A 17,318-nucleotide genomic window follows, 5' to 3' on the forward strand; every position below is an offset into this window, starting at 1 on the left:
TAAGCAACGCGAAATGTAATATAAAAAAGGCCGTAGCCGGATAAGAAGGGTCAATGTGCCTCCACACGAATTATGCTCATTTTTTGCTTTGATTGCTATCAGTGTCACTTACAATTTAGTCAAATTAGCCCTTGATATTGAACCGTTTTGCTGAAAAAAATAAAAACAAAAATTTCGAAAATAATTCACATCTTTTGATCGACTAACCGATTTTGATGAAATAATGTTGTAGATATCATTGAGACACATTTATGGAAAATTCGAGAAAGGTTTCTGATGACAGAAACATTGATAAAAAAATAAATAAATGTTCTTGATTTTTTTAGTCCCGTTATCTTTCTTGTAAAATTACGAAAAAAAATTTCTAGAATCTTGGAGTAGTTTCCTATCGGACATAATTTTTTGGAAGCAATAACATGGGTAAGCGGTGCTTTAGAAAATAAAGTATTTTTTTTATTTTTTTTAAATATGTTGTTTTTAATACGATTTCCATATATTTCATGTCGAATTTTGGGATAGTATTCTACAAGTAATTTTTTCGAACCAAGATCCGTGTGGGGGCACATTGACCCTTCTTATCCGGCCTTTGTATCAATTATTCTTTTGCTTACAAACAAGCATGCATGCACGCATATGCATTTATTTAACGTACACATATAAAATAAATATAAATTTATAAATTTATTTTATATGCTCCGTCGACGGAGCATCGGTCGGGACGCCGCCGCGCGATCCGTATCGGTCTCGGCACGAAAGTGACAGCAGCAGAAGGGAACGTCGTGCAGGACGATCCTTCGCGAGCGGCCAGGGCGCTTCTGTCTCCCTCTCTCCCTTTCTCTCTCTCTCTCTCTCTCTCTCTCTCTCTCTCTCTCTCTCTCTCTCTCTCTCTCTCTCTCTCTCTCTCTCTCTCTCTCGCTCTCGCTCTCGCTCCTTTCGTCTTACTCCCGCCTTTCCGACAAGGTGTCCTGACGTCGAGGTGCACGGGACACGAGACCGTAACGAGGCGATCTCGCGAATGCGGTGAACGCGAAGCGCGACACACCAGGCACACTGTCCCGACGGCGTCGAGGTGCACGGACACGAGACCGTAACGAGGCGATCTCGCGAATGCGGCGAATACGGCGAACGCGAAGCGCGACACACCAAGCACACTGTCCCGACGGCGTCGAGGTGCACGGGACACGAGACCGTAACGAAGCGATCTTGCAAATGCGGCGAATACGGCGAACGCGAAGCGCGACACACCAGGCACACTGTCCCGACGGCGTCGAGGTGCACGGACACGAGACCGTAACGAGGCGATCTCGCGAATGCGGCGAATACGGCGAACGCAAAGCGCGACACACCAAGCACACTGTCCCGACGGCGTCGAGGTGCACGGGACACGAGACCGTAACGAAGCGATTTTGCGAATGCGGCGAATACGGCGAACGCGAAGCGCGACACACCAGGCACACTGTCCCGACGGCGTCGAGGTGCACGGACACGAGACCGTAACAAAGCAATCTTGCGAATGCGGCGAATACGGCGAACGCGAAGCGCGACACACCAGGCACACTGTCCCGACGGCGCGGCGTCGAGGTGCACGGACACGAGACCGTAACGAAGCGATCTTGCAAATGCGGCGAATACGGCGAACGCGAAGCGCGACACACCAGGCACACTGTCCCGACGGCGTCGAGGTGCACGGGACACGAGACCGTAACGAAGCGATCTTGCGAATGCGGCGAATACGGCGAACGCGAAGCGCGACACACCAGGCACACTGTCCCGACGGCGTCGAGGTGCACGGGACACGAGACCGTAACGAAGCGATCTTGCGAATGCGGCAAACGCGAAGCGCGACACACCAGGCACACTGTCCCGACGGCGTCGAGGTGCACGGACACAAGACCGTAACGAAGCGATCTTGCGAATGCGGCGAATACGGCGAACGCGAAGCGCGACACACCAGGCACACTGTCCCGACGGCGTCGAGGTGCACGGACACGAGACCGTAACGAAGCGATCTCGCGAATGCGGCGAATACGGCGAACGCGAAGCGCGAAACACCAGGCACACGCGGGCGCGGGGGGAAGAAGGGGACGGGAAAAATATTGTATTATATTAGCTTACTTACTTTTGTAACAATCGCGTTTTCCCCGCTCGGAATTAGCTCGCCGGGCCAGGATGAGAAAACGTGGAGACACTGGTTGGTTTCACAAAAACTTTATTCCTTATTCTTTATTTGATAATACAAATTGATGGAGGGTGTGAGTGTATGTGCTTGGGTGTGTGTGTGGCTCCGCTGAGCCGCTGTGTACGTGTGCGGGGTGAATTCGCGGACAAGAGACGGAGGCGCGGTTGCCTTCAATTCGCGGACAAGAGACGGAGGCGCGGTTGCCTTAAATTCGCGGAGGCGCGGTTGCCTTGAGTACTTATCGCTAGACTTATGACTACGCGGGCGGATTCGCGGAGGCACGGTTGCCTTATGCGGACGGTCAGGTGGTCAGGAGCTCACTCGGGGGCACCCGAGCGAGCGGCCCGTACACCGGGGGCACCCGGCTTGAAGACGGGGGCACCCGTCTTCCGTACGGCGGAAAGGGTCGGGGGCGCCCGACCCAGCGGCAGGAGAGGGCAGGTAAACCAACCGGGGGCACCCGGCTGGGAGGCCCGTACTCTGGGGGCACCCAGGTGAGAACGGGGGCACCCGTTCTCTGCACGGAGGACGAGGTTGGGGGCACTCAACCTGGTTAAGCGGTCTCGGAGAGTGGTCGTGTCGGGAGCAGGAGCTGGACAGGACTGGTGCTCGAGTCGGCTCGAGTCCCCTATTTATACCCCGAGTGAGAGCGGTGGGGGGCTGCCCCACCGCCCGGGCACAGGAACACGTGTGCCGTGACGCTGGGCACGTGTTAGATGGACGTCAGGGCCGTAGCGCTAGTGACGAATACGCGTATCGTCACACTTTTCTTGTTATTATTTGCCACGGTAGCGGTTGCCGTAGCGGTGCCAGTGACGGTAGCAGTTGTGGTGGCGGTGGCAATGGCAGTGGTGCCGATGGCAATATGGTAGATGGTGGCGGTGGTGCAAGCGGTGGTTGCATTGACGATGACGGCGGTATCGCCGTCGTCGTCGCCGTCGTCGTTGCCGTCGTCGTCGTCGTTGCCGTCGTCGTCGCCGTCGTCGTCGCCGTCGTCGTCGTCGCCGTCGTCGTCGTCGTCGCCGTCGTCGTCGTCGTCGTCATCGTCGTCGTCGTCGCTGTCGGCTGAGAGCCTTCACTTCTTGTAACAGAAAAATAAATGTTATACATAATTCGTAATAATATTACGTAATATAAGATAATAATAACGAACAAAATTTTATGAAACAAAGTATGTAACACTATTCTTTCAAGAGAGACATAAGCTGGTGTTCTGATATATACTGCTATTACTGAAAATCTATTACAACGTTATGTTATACATTTTCAGTACTGGTAGCGTATATCGGAACACGGCTAGTGTAAGCCACGTGCTTACTTTATAAATTGTACGTGAAAAAATAGTGCTAATTATATTTTACTAAATAATATTTTTTATATAAAAAAAGGATATTATTTAGTAAAATATATTACCCAAAACTTTAATAAAATATGTAATGAAAGGTTTACTTACATTTGCGATATGAGCGCACAGGCGGCATGCCATCCGTTAGGTGATCGCCACAGAACGATCTCCGCGATCCGCGATTGTCGCAACTCATCACCAAAATGACGAGGCGAGGCGAGGGGCAAGGCTTGCCTACGCGGCCACGCCAAAAACAAATGAACCTCGCGTTCTGACTGAAAAGTGAGTTCGTGTTCGCGATACTTTTTCTTCTCAGTCTATGCGCACAAGATTCATGCGAGTTTTCATGCATATCTTAGTACAGACTTTTCGCGGTTTTCATAAATAAACGTAATATGTTAGAGGTTGAGTCAGCATATTCGTATATAACAGATTTATTATTGAAAAGGAAAGATATCGTACTTGCATTATCATTATCTGATTTTATTACTTCATAATGATCTACGCTATAAACATAAAAATGCACAACTAAATTTTATATAAATATATGAAATTGTTATTTATACATTTATTATATCCTTTTAAATAGTTGTTGGTTTATTGTCTTTTATTATATATGCAATTTCATTGACACAAATTATTAAATTACAATTTCTTATTGTGTGAGAAATAACAAGGTGGTAAGATCAATAATAAAAAAATATTTGTTGTATATTATTATATATGTATATTAGTACCTAATAAATAGTAAAGAATTTAATTATTCGTAAAATGTCAAATAAATTCAAAAATGAATGACTGACAGCTAAAATAATATATAATTATTATTATTATTATTATTAATAAGTGTAGTAATTTTATTTATAGAAATACAATAGATTAAAATATTATTAAATATTATTACTTTTTTCTTTATTATTATTATTATTATAAATTATAGTAATCAAAAATTTATATTTTCTTAGCTACCACTATGGAAGAGAGAGATCCAGTACAAGCCCATGTAGCAAGGACTCTCAGAAGAATTCGACAAATTATAGCTGATGCTGTAAGATCATATGAATATTCGAAGAATATAGAGTACAGTCCACTGTATATGGGGGTTTCTCTTATAATATTCCGCTACGTGCCCTACGAGCGGAGATATTGCGACGCAAAGTCCAAAGGTGAAAATTTATTTTTAAGATACTACTTCTACTTCTACGTCGACCGTCTCTCATGCCATGCCATCATTTCATTGGCTGGAGTCGCGTCACTTTCACTTTTTCGACACCAGGGGCGGTGCTAGTATCGCCAGTTTCGATATGCACATATGTATACGTGTGTGTACTGCGCGAGTGCAGATAGTGCGTTTAGCGCGCTGTCAGTCAGTTCATCAGTTAACCTATCTCGAGAGACACGGTAGTACGCGCGGAGCGAGACCGACCGTGACTCTTTACGCGACGCGACGATTAATTCAAGGTAATTGTTTTAATAAATTATTATGTAATTATCTCCTATAATTATCTTATTCTATATATTACTGTTACTTATTTTACTGTTTATACTACGTTTACGTGAGTGTTTACATACAGGTTAACCTATATATTATATATTGACGGCAGGGAGCTGATACTGAGATCAAGGAGCCTGTTCACACGAGGCGTTTCTGCGGCGCGTTAATAACGTTTGCACGAGGTAAGGTGCGACAACGCGCGCATACGCGCGTACGCGAAACGGCAGTAACACCGTAATCGTGCCGGCGATATACTGAATTTGAATTGCTTCGTGCTTATCTGGAGATTTCGTATCCCTACATCGTGTTACCACCGCTGCCGGAAAAGGTTCTCTACGCTTGGTAGAAAGACAATTGACGACTGACACGTTCGATCCCGACTTCGTTGATCGCAGAAGAGCTGGACTCGAGGTACGTTTCCGATTTGCAATTATAAAAGTATCGTGCGATGAATGTTGTACTCAATTATAACCTCAAATAAAGTTGTGCACGTTGCTATTATTCTGATTATACAATATACATTTTTACTTTGTATTATATATATATATATATACATGTGATTTCTGCCCAGTGCTCTGAATGTTATGTGATTTTCGCCCAGTACTCTGAATGTCATCTAGTCATACATATCATGCTTTGATACAAGGAACGTGAAAAAGAGCAGGAAAAGAAAAGAATAAACAGAAGAGACAGATTCAAGCTTTGTCTTTTAATCTGGACGAAGACAATGCCGAAAAATCCTCGCAGTCAGAAAATGAGCAATCTGATGGCCTCGCGATTAAGAAGATTAAGAAAAATCTAGATGTAGATACAAGTTTCTTGCCAGATAGGGAAAGGGAGGAGGAGGAAAATAAACTTAAGGAAGAATTGAGGCAAGAATGGGCTAGAAAGCAGAACGCGTTGAAGGAAGAAGAAATTGAGATCACATTCAGTTATTGGGATGGATCTGGCTATCGTCGGAGTGTTATAATGAAGAAAGGTGAATGTCTCAGTAATTTAGAGAATTTTTAAGTTATTAAAATACTCCAGTGTCACTTTTGGAGTAACATTGGCGTGATATATAATGTTCTACTGCATAAATTAAATTTTCACATACAGGTAATTCTATCTATCAGCTTCTTCAGAGATGTTTAGAAGTTCTAAACCGTGAATTCAGCGAGCTTAAAACAGTAATGGCAGATCAGTTAATGTATGTCAAGAAGGATCTTTCTTATATTACCGCACCATTATACGTTTTACGATTTTATTGTAACTAAGGTAAAGATACTAAATGATAAAACTTATGAAGCAATATCACAATGTTGGTATGTTATTTTAATGTATGTAATATTGCAATTAGGCACGAGGAAAAAGCGAACCTCTGTTCACATTTGACGTTCACGATGATATTCGTGTTATGCACGATGCTTCTGTCGAAACCGAGGAATCACATGCCGGAAAAATTTTACTTAGGTATTTATCATTAAAAAAATACTTTGTATAATTCTCTTTTATGTTATTTCTCATTAGATTATGGTACGAGAGGAACAAACACATTTTTCCAGCGAGTAGATGGGAACCTTTTGATCCAACGAAAAGTTTTGACAAGTATACAGTGTCGGATAAAAATAGGAAGAAAGATAAAATCTGATAAACTTAGATTCAACGAATTGTCCAATTTCGTTTAAAGGATTCAGATTCAAAGGACTGTAATTTAGTAGAGCTACATAATCGAGTAAATGAATTAAATATTATCACATAACTGAATGAATTAAAATCACAGTCCTTAAAAATACAATGTAGCTACAATATATATACATATATAGATATATATGTATATATATTGTAATATATTACAATCTGTTGTATAATGAATCAATTGTACGATGAAACAAAGTTATTTATCTGGTTATAATATTTACAGTCCTTTGAATCTGAATCCTTTAAACGAAATTGGACAATTCGTTGAATCTAAGTTTATCAGATTTTATCTTTCTTCCTATTTTTATCCGACACTGTATAGGGGAGACCGGGGCTAAACAGTCCGTTTTTTTTCGGTGCCGATTTTTAACAACAAAATAAATAATTGTAGTTAAAAGTGGTATACCACTGTAAAGAGTGAACCTTTAGCTACAAAATTTATATAGGAAATTTTTGTCTACGTCGCTTTGTTTAACCGGTATAGAGCAAAAACGACAACGGTGGAAAAATTGAAATCTCAAAAATGCCGGGGTATAACAGTCTGCACTGCATTTTCAATATATATACGTACATCTAATTCTAAAAAATAATAGGATACATGCAATAATTGTTTTTTTAAGAGAAAAATATAAAAAATTATTTAAAATTTTTATGCAAAACATTATTAAAAAATAGTTACGAGGGTTCCTCTTTCCGCAGAAGTCACTCGCCCGACTTGTTTCACTCCTCGACGTCCGATGACTCTATTCGGTGTCTGAACGGTTGTAATTCCCGTCTCATCCATATTCCATATGCAGTGAGCCCGAAAATGCCTTGGAAATGCACCCGGACTGCTTACTGACCGATTAGCCCCAAACACAAGTTTCAGGTTTGATCGCCCACGAAATATTAGACATCAACGATAATGAAAAAACTACACTGGATTCGTGTTCAGCATGCATTACTCTTTATAATCACGTACCTCGAGATTTGGAGAGCAAATATTATTGCAGATATTACAAAATTTCCACGCGCAGAAAATGTAACTTTCACCTTTCGAAAACACGTTTGCCCTCGTAAAAACCATAACACGGCAGGTAACCTGCCGAAACTCCGTTGGTCACATGGGTACTATAAGCAGCGTTTACAATGTTAATAGCGAGTTCGCACAATATACAGGTTCCGAGATATTTGATTAGACGTATTTACCCCGTAGACGTTTTAGCCCCGGTCTCCCCTACTTGTCGTAACTTTTCGTTGGATCAAAAGGTTCCCATCTACTCGCTGGAAAAATGTGCTCGTTCCTCTTGTACCATGATCTAATGAGAAAAAATAAAAAAATAACATAAAAGAGAATTATACAAAGTATTCTTTTAATGATAAATACCTAAGTAAAACTTTTCCGGCATGTGATTCCTCGATTTCGACAGAAGCATTGTGCATAACACGAATATCATCGTGAACGTCAAATGTGAACAGAGGCCCGCTCTTTCCTCGTGCTTATAGATATCCATTAACAGGTGGTACTTATGGTCGGCAGTCCAGACTCCGGAAAATCGCATTTTGCAAAGAATTATCTGAAGGAATACGGATACGTCAACAGAGACACTTTAGGCAGCTGGCAGAAGTGCATTGCCGCAGTCCAACAATACTTGAATCAAAGAAAAAGTATAGGTATAGACAATACCAATCCCGATCCAGCTTCGAGAAAGAGATACATTGAGGTAGCCAAGAAGCGCAATGTCTCGGTCAGATGTTTCGTCATGACGACAAGTATAGAACACGCGAAACATAATAATAAGGTAATTGGAAATTAACATTAACCGTCATCGTGTGAAAGAATCGTATGAAGTGATGTATCCGAAAATTCTAATCGATTTATTATTATATTACAGTTTCGCGAGTTGACTGATCCAAGCCACATTCCAATCAACGAGATTATTATCAACTCCTACGTGTAAGTAGATTTTAGATATATACATCTCTACTCAAAATTATTTGTCTTTGGATATGTATGTAATTATACTTTGATGTTACTCCTTTGCAGGTAAATGGTCGACAGAAGCTTACAATGTGGTACAAAATTGTTCCTCAAAGGGAGTTGCTGCCCAAACTCAGATTGAAGGTCGCATTCAAACTAATATTTATGAAAATATTTATTTTATGATACAAAATTATGAGGTAAGTAGTTATTATTATTTAATCTTCGAGCATCTCTTTGCAGATGCGCAAATTAATTGAAATTAATTGATTTTTTTAAAGCTAATTTCCCTTACTGAAGAACTGGTAATGAACGGACATGCTGAACAAATAGCATGGGACCAGATGAATGAAGCCAGAAACACTTGAATCCATCTGTACATAAGAGTTGTCAAGAAACTCTACAATTTTCACGCATAATCCGCGATTCTTAGTCAGTATGGACTAGAGTTTAATACAATCGCCATTGATGATCCCCTTTAATCGCGTCAAAATTGATTATTTCGCTTTTTGACTTCGTTCTTTACTCATGTTGTAAAATAGTTTTCCGATTGTGTAGAACATTTTTATTTAGAAAGAAAGAAATTTATAAAGATTGCTATATTGATCGTAGAGTAGAGAAAACAATAAAACTTAACATTTTACAAAGTAGTATCACATTTAAACTAGAACATTGTATCGAATAACTCAGACGAATTACGAAATTCGTTTCTACGTGACTTATATCTATTTCTGATTGGGGACGATTCGAGAACTCATTGAAATAATTTAATTTCTTTTCACGTTTAAATTTAGGTCACCGTAGATTAAACTTGTTACCTTAGAAGTTATTGTTAAATGGCGCATTTTATTTAATATTCCGCACTTCACTGTTGTGGCATAAAATTATTTTATGTTTCAAAAGATGGAGATTAAGCTTTCGGATTAATCCAGATGTACGCATATATACTGTATATATTTAATTAATTGTTTACTTAGATATCGATGATTCTTGCGCGATATGCTAATACATTTTTTTCTATGCAAGATTTCAATGCAGCAGAAACTAGTTAACTGAGAAAAAGAGTCTATAAATGATTCGTAACTCGTGCAATTGCACTCAACTGGAAACGTTTGGCAGTTATGAAATGTTAATATTTAATATTGTTGTTAAACATAATATAGAAATATTTTTCTCGGAAATGTATACAAGTAAGGTTACAATCATTAAATCGCTCACAGTGCTCACGTACATAACTTTATCGCGCGCTGCGATTAATTCAATTTATTATAATTTATTATAATTTTTTAACAAAGCGAAAATATAGCGATAATATGGCGCAATGAACATCGTTACGTAATAATCATTCGTAATTCATTTTTGTGTATATAATATGTAGCTGACCGCAATCTTTGACTCTATTCAAATTTTGTACAACACTTCATTTAGCATTGTATTAATCATTAAGTAGCTTTGAGTACATTTAGTAGGTTTCGTATATTCGTCAGTTTAATCCTTGAAGTTATTAAGACTTGCATCAATTTTTACCGCAAGTCCTCTTACATCTTTTATACGCCTTCTGTAAAATATATAAAAATATATCATAACTGAATTAACTCGCATATCTTGGTCTGTCTTTTTTTTCTCCATTGTTTAACTTCTATTCGCCTCCCGACTTGACGTACGTATACGCTACTACGCTACTATACTCGTCCAAGACGTTATTCGCGACATTTACAAGCTCTCTGTCTTTCTCTTCAATCGCTCTAAAAAAAATGTGTCGTCTTGAAGTGATTGATCTCCCTAAAGGATTTAAAAGTTACGCTTTGCGAAGACATAAGATATACGTTAGCTGGAAAATCGATTCACAGCGGGATTAGAAAAAGACGGAATGTTATGCGGTCGGTTCTTCAACAGTATAACGGGTGAACGTTTCGCGACTAGGTTAATCCACTTGCATATCGGTCATTGCGATCTCGCTCTTGTACTTGACTCATCGTCATGAGACTAGCTCCATTGTTCGCGAAGATACTTTTCTCTTGTTCTCTTTTTGGCTACCCTAAGGCGCGTGTGTGTGTGTGTGTGTGTGTGTGTGTGTGTGTGTGTGTGTGTGTGTGTGTGTGTGTGTGTGTGTGTGGGTGTGTGTGGGTGTGTGTGGGTGTGTGTGGGTGTGTGTGGGTGTGTGTGGGTGTGTGTGGGTGTGTGTGGGTGTGTGTGGGTGTGTGTGGGTGTGTGGGTGTGTGGGTGTGTGTGGGTGTGTGTGGGTGTGTGTGGGTGTGTGTGTGTGTGTGTGTGTGTGTGTGTGTGTGTGTGTGTGTGTGTGTGGGGGTGTGTGGGTGTGTGTGGGTGTGTGTGGGTGTGTGTGGGTGTGTGTGTGTGTGTGTGTGTGTGTGTGTGTGTGTGTGTGTGTGTGTGTGTGTGTGTGTGTGTGTGGTGTGTGTGTGTGTGTGTGTGTGTGTGTGTGTGTGTGTGTGTGTGTGTGTGTGTGTGTGTGTGTGTGTGTGTGTGTGTGTGTGTGTGTGTGGGTGTGTGTGGGTGTGCGGGTGTGAGTGTGTGTGTGTGTGGGTGTGTGTGTGTGTGTGTGTGTGTGTGTGTGTGCGTGTGTGTGTGTGTGTGTGTGTCAAACGTTTTACCTATTATTAACAACTTCAGACACATTACATTTTTATTTTTAATATACATATGTATAGCATTAACATTAATCATGCTATATTGCGATTATGTTTTATGTTGAAATTGAAAAATATATACAAGGTGTACAACTAAAAGGGTTACAGATTTTTATTTTTAAAAAACTAAGCAAAATATTAAATTGTTGTTTTCTTTAGAAATAATAGTCCGTAACACCTTTAGCTTCACACCTTGTACATACTGTTTATAAGATTAAGATGCGTAACACTAAAAAAAGGCATGATATCCGAACAAAATTACCTATTTTAAAAAAAAGGTAAAAAAGGCGCCAAGTACACGCATAGTAGTGTATATGTATTATGTTGTTACCTCGAAAAAAAAACAAAGTGGTAGTATTATACCTCCAAATAGCTTTACCCTGTACATACTGTTTATAAAATGCGTAATACTACAAAAAGGCGTGATATCCGTACAAAATTATCTTTCTTAAAAAAAAGGTAAAGAAAGGCGCCAAGTACACGTATAGTAGTGTATATGTTGTTACCTCGAAAAAAAAGAAAGTGGTAGTATTATACTTCGAAAAAACCTAAGTAACAAGTGATAGACGTACTCTTTGTATCTCGAAAAATCTCGAAAAAATCTAAGCAGTAGTATCTTTATTTCCAAAAAATTATAACCCAAGTGATACACATCACAAAATTATGTTACCTTATCAAAGAAGAGTCGCGCTTCAAGTGATCTATTACAATTACAAAAAAGAAATGATATCTCTTTAAATTACAGCGCCAATTACAAAGAGAACATATATATTGCCTCAAAAAATAATTGTTGCACTACTTTGAAAAATCTTTACATGGTGTCAATTAGAAAAAGAATGTATGATAACAATTTTATAAGATTAAAAAATTTTATTTAAATTTAACAAGGGAATACAAGATATTTAAATACAAAGTTTACATGTGTATTTTTTCTTGGTCACAAAGAATTACAGAGGAACAGTACAAAATAAAAATATTTTATTAAAATATTTAATCCAACGAGGGAATACAAGGTATTTAAATACAAAGTTTATATGTATTTTTCAATAGAATAAAAGATTTAATCACAAAGAATTACAGAGATGGTACAAAATAAAAATATTTTATTAAAATACATAAATTTTTCTTGTAAAAAAACTTGGCGCTGCTAGACCTCGAAATTTTAAATAAATAAGGATAACAATAAATAAAAATAATTCATAGAAGAATGTGACGGGAGTAACAAAATGATTATCAGCGTGGTGTGTATGTGCGAGCGAGTGATATGGGTGTGCGTGACGACGGCGAATAATGCGGCTTATAATTAAATATAGGATAAGTTTATTTATTTATTTAAAATTTCGAGGTCTAGCAGCGCCAAGTTTTTTTACAAGAAAAATTTATGTATTTTAATAAAATATTTTTATTTTGTACTATCTCTGTAATTCTTTGTGATTAAATCTTTTATTCTATTGAAAAATACATATATAAACTTTGTATTTAAATACCTTGTATTCCCTCGTTGGATTAAATATTTTAATAAAATATTTTTATTTTGTACTGTTCCTCTGTAATTCTTTGTGACCACTAAAAAATACACATGTAAACTTTGTATTTAAATATCTTGTATTCCCTTGTTAAATTTAAATAAAATTTTTTAATCTTATAAAATTGTTATTATACATTCTTTTTCTAATTGACACCATGTAAAGATTTTTCAAAGTAGTGCAACAATTATTTTTTGAGGCAATATATATGTTCTCTTTGTAATTGGCGCTGTAATTTAAAGAGATATCATTTCTTTTTTGTAATTGTAAAAGATCACTTGAAGCGCGACTCTTCTTTGATAAGGTAACATAATTTTGTGATGTGTATCACTTGGGTTATAATATTTTGGAAATAAAGATACTACTGCTTAGATTTTTTCGAGATTTTTCGAGATTCAAAGAGTACGTCTATCACTTGTTACTTAGGTTTTTTCGAAGTATAATACTACCACTTTCTTTTTTTTCGAGGTAACAACATATACACTACTATACGTGTACTTGGCGCCTTTCTTTACCTTTTTTTTAAGAAAGGTAATTTTGTACGGTACACTTTACTATAATATATTATCACTGTAAAGTACGATGAGAGGTTATAAAAAATAATAATTATTTTTTTCTTATTTCGAAAATAAATTTATTTTTTAATATAAAATTATTAATTAATAATTAAGTACAGTCTTGATGATTTAACAAAAAATACATATTCAATTTTTAAGCTATTACAATAGGAACACTTGTTAGAACCATTGTAAACCTATTTACTTTGTAATATTGTAATAAAATAAAAGTCACTGAACAAAAATCAAAACAGATTTTTTTGCATCTCAGAATTATGTGTGTATAATTTTTTACACTTTAGAATTATGCATGTATATTTGTATATGTATGAAGTAATTAATATTATAGTATGAAGTATGAAGTAATTAATACCTAAAAAAAAACAGTGGTAATATTATACCTCAAAAAAATCTAAGTAACAAGTGGTAGACCTAATCTTTGTATCTCGAAAAATCTCGAAAAAACCTAAGCAGTAGTATCTTTACCTAAAAAAAACCGAAGTAACAAGTGGTAGACGTAATCTTTGTATCTCGAAAAATCTCGAAAAAACCTAAGCAGTAGTATTTTTATTTCAAAAAAAATTATAACTCAAGTGATACACACCTTATCAAAAATGAGTCGCGCTTCAAGTGATCTATTACAATTACAAAAAAGAAATGATATCTCTTTTTAAATTACAGCGCCAATTACAGAGAGAATATACATTGAGAATCTTTGTATTTCGAAAAATCTCGAGAAAAACCTAAGCAGTAGTATTTTTATTTCCAAATATGTTGTTACCTAGAAAAAAAACAGTGGTAATATTATACCTAAAAAAAATCTAAGTAACAAGTGGTAGACGTAATCTTTGTATCTCGAAAAATCTCGAAAAAACCTAAGCAGTAGGGGAGACCGGGGCTAAAAAGTCTACGGGGTAAATACGTCTAATCAAATATCTCGGAACCTGTATATTGTGCGAACTCGCTATTAACATTGTAAACGCTGCTTATGGTACCCATGTGACCAACGGAGTTTCGGCAGGTTATCTGCCGTGTTATGATTTTTACGAGGGCAAACGTGTTTTCGGAAGGTAAAAGTGAAATTTTCTGCGCGTGGAAATTTTGTAATATCTGCAATAATATTTGCTCTCCAAATCTCGAAGTACGTGATTATAAAGAGTAATGCATGCTGAACACGAATCCAGTGTAGTTTTTTCATTATCGTTGATGTCTAATATTTCATGGGCGATCAAACCTGAGACTTGTGTTTGGGGCTAATCAGTCTACAAGCACCCGGGGCTAATCGGGCTAATCTCATCACTGTGGCGCGTCGGGCGCACGACTTCAGCTCACGGCGATTTCAGGTTAGGTTTCCCTCGAGCGTGATTCTGTCTTCCCTTGCACGTGCGTCAGTTTGTGTAAGAGGGAAATGGTACGCACGTATCGTCGCAAAACGGGTGTTTTGGCCGACCGAAAAGATGGCGGACCGTTGTTTTCGAGATCGCTCGCGCTCACGGCACGTCGGCGAGGTACGGCGAGGCACGGCACGGCTCTGAGATCCCGCGATTTCCGTGCGAGAGTTGACATGCCGCGCGTGCGACCGCATCGTCCAGCGTTCGCCGCATCGTCTCGGCGTCATTGTCGCCGCCGTTGTAGTGGTGGTGGTGTCGGTGGTGGTCATCGTCGTCGTCGTCGTCGTCGTCGTCGTCGTCGTGGTCGTGGCCGTCGTCGTCGTCGTGGTCGTGGCCGTCGTCGTCGTCGTGGTCGTGGCCGTCGTCGTCGTCGTGGTCGTGGCCGTCGTCGTCGTGGTGGTCGTGGCCGTCGTCGTCGTCGTCGTCGGCGCGTCGAGGAATCGGCGCGAGGACGCCGTCGAGTTGGTAAAATGGTCGCGTTCCACCGCGAGCTTTTCTAACCCCCCTGTCGCTATTTATCGCTCCCCTGCGAGAAACGCGGCTTGGTTAGGTTGCTCGAGGGTCCGCGCTGATCCTATGGCACCGGAACGCCGTCACGCGTGTTCCCCGTAGTTGCCCGCGTTGACAATGTGACGTGCCGTTGGGGAGTTTACGATTTGGTTAACCTCTGTATTCACGTGCCTAAATTGTTTTATGGAATAGGTAAAACAATTATTTTTTAATAATGTTTCGCATAAAAATTTTAAATAAATTTTTATATTTTTCTCTTAAAAAACAATTATTAAAATGTATCCTATTATTTTTCAGGATTAGATGTACGTATATGTATTGAAAATGCAGTGTGACCGATTAGCCCCGGGGGGGGACCGATTAGCCCCGGCATTTTTGAGATTTCAATTTTTTCACCGTTGTCGTTTTTGCTCTATACCGGTTAAACAAAGCGACGTAGATAAAAATTTCCTTAATAAATTTTGTAGCTAAAGGTTCACTCTTTACAGTGGTATACCACATTTAACTAAAATTATTTATTTTGTTGATAAAAATCGGCACCGAAAAAAACCAGACTGTTTAGCCCCGGTCTCCCTTAGTATTTTTATTCCAAAAAATTATAACTCAAGTGATACACACTTTATCAAAGATGAGTCGCGCTTCAAGTGATCTATTACAATTACAAAAAAGAAATGATATCTTTTTTTAAATTACAGCGCCAATTACAGAGAGAACATACACTGAGAAAAAAAATTTGTCAATCCCAAGAAATATTTAGTCCGATACGTTCAACTAAACATTTTAGTTAGTTAACTAAACATTAGTTGAATTAATTAATTCTTGATTAAGGAAACGAAATAAATTGTTGAAACAACTAATATTTAGTTAACTAACTAAAATGTTTAGTTGAACGTATCGAACTAAATATTTCTTGGGATTAACAATTTTTTTCTCAGTGTATTTTTCGAGATACAAAGATTACGTCTACCTCTTGTTACTTAGGTTTCTTCGAGGTTAATATTACCACTGTTTTTTTTTCGAGTTTAAATACAAAGTTTATTTTCAATAGAATAAAAGATTGAATCATAAAGAATTACAGATGTAACAGTACAAAATACAAATATTTTATTAAAATATTTAAACCCAACAAGGGAATACAAGGTATTTAAATACAAAGTTTATATATGTATTTTAAAAGATTTAATCGCATCGCAAAGAATTACAGAGGTAACAGTACAAAATAAAAATATTTTATTAAAATACATAAATTTTTCTTGTCAAAAAACTTGGCGCTGCTAGACCTCAAAATTAGGTCAGCGTGGTGTGTATGTGCGAGCGAGCGATATGGGTGTGGGTGATGTGTGTGTGTGGGTGATGTGTGTGTGTGGGTGATGTGTGTGTGTGGGTGATGTGTGTGTGTGTGTGGGTGTGTGTGTGTGTGTGTGTGTGTGTGTGTGTGTGTGTGTGTGTGTGTGTGTGTGTGACGGTAAATAATGCGGCTTATGATTAAGTATAGGATAAGTTTAGATTTTTAAAGCGATTAGAATTAAGTATAGAATAAGTATAGAATAAGTATAGAGAATAAGTAATATTTACATTTGTAAAAGGTCTCTCTCTCTCTCTCTCTCTCTCTCTCTCTCTTTCTCTCTCTCTCTCTAGCAGCGCCAAGTTTTTTTACAAGAAAAATTTATGTATTTTAATAAAATATTTTTATTTTGTATTGTTACCTCTGTAATTCTTTGCGATGCGATTAAATCTTTTAAAATACATATATAAACTTTGTATTTAAATACCTTGAATTCCCTTGTTGGGTTTAAATATTTTAATAAAATATTTGTATTTTGTACTGTTACATCTGTAATTTTTTATGATTCAATCTTTTATTTTATTGAAAATAAACTTCGTATTTAAACTCGAAAAAAAACAGTGGTAATATTAACCTCGAAGAAACCTAAGTAACAAGAGGTAGACGTAATCTTTGTATCTCGAAAAATACACTGAGAAAAAAATTGTTAATCCCAAGAAATATTTAGTCCGATACGTTCAAC

At 38.3% G+C, this 17,318-nt stretch overlaps 1 protein-coding gene across 3 annotated transcripts; it reads left to right on the forward strand.

Annotated features, from left to right (window-relative positions):
• Positions 1 to 5,810: 5,810 nt before the first annotated feature.
• LOC139785893 (bifunctional polynucleotide phosphatase/kinase-like) lies at positions 5,811 to 8,843 on the forward strand. 3 transcript variants are annotated; one of them, XM_071725057.1, is made up of 5 exons: positions 5,811 to 5,998; positions 6,118 to 6,276; positions 8,199 to 8,480; positions 8,574 to 8,635; positions 8,726 to 8,842. In XM_071725057.1, the coding sequence occupies exons 2-5, from the start codon at positions 6,211 to 6,213 to the stop codon at positions 8,727 to 8,729; spliced, it is 414 nt and encodes a 137-aa protein (XP_071581158.1). In that variant the 5' UTR covers positions 5,811 to 5,998; positions 6,118 to 6,210; the 3' UTR covers positions 8,730 to 8,842. The 3 variants fall into 3 exon arrangements, 2 of the variants coding, with proteins under 2 accessions (XP_071581158.1, XP_071581159.1); XR_011722117.1 differs by having other exon boundaries at positions 5,811 to 6,276; positions 8,219 to 8,480; positions 8,726 to 8,843; XM_071725058.1 differs by having other exon boundaries at positions 5,811 to 6,276; positions 8,185 to 8,480; positions 8,726 to 8,843.
• Positions 8,844 to 17,318: the final 8,475 nt, after the last annotated feature.

Source organism: Temnothorax nylanderi, unplaced genomic scaffold (assembly GCF_030848795.1).
Source record: "Temnothorax nylanderi isolate EJ_2023f unplaced genomic scaffold, tnyl_v1.0 TNYL_tig0913_pilon, whole genome shotgun sequence".
Taxonomy (NCBI): Eukaryota; Metazoa; Arthropoda; class Insecta; order Hymenoptera; family Formicidae; genus Temnothorax; species Temnothorax nylanderi.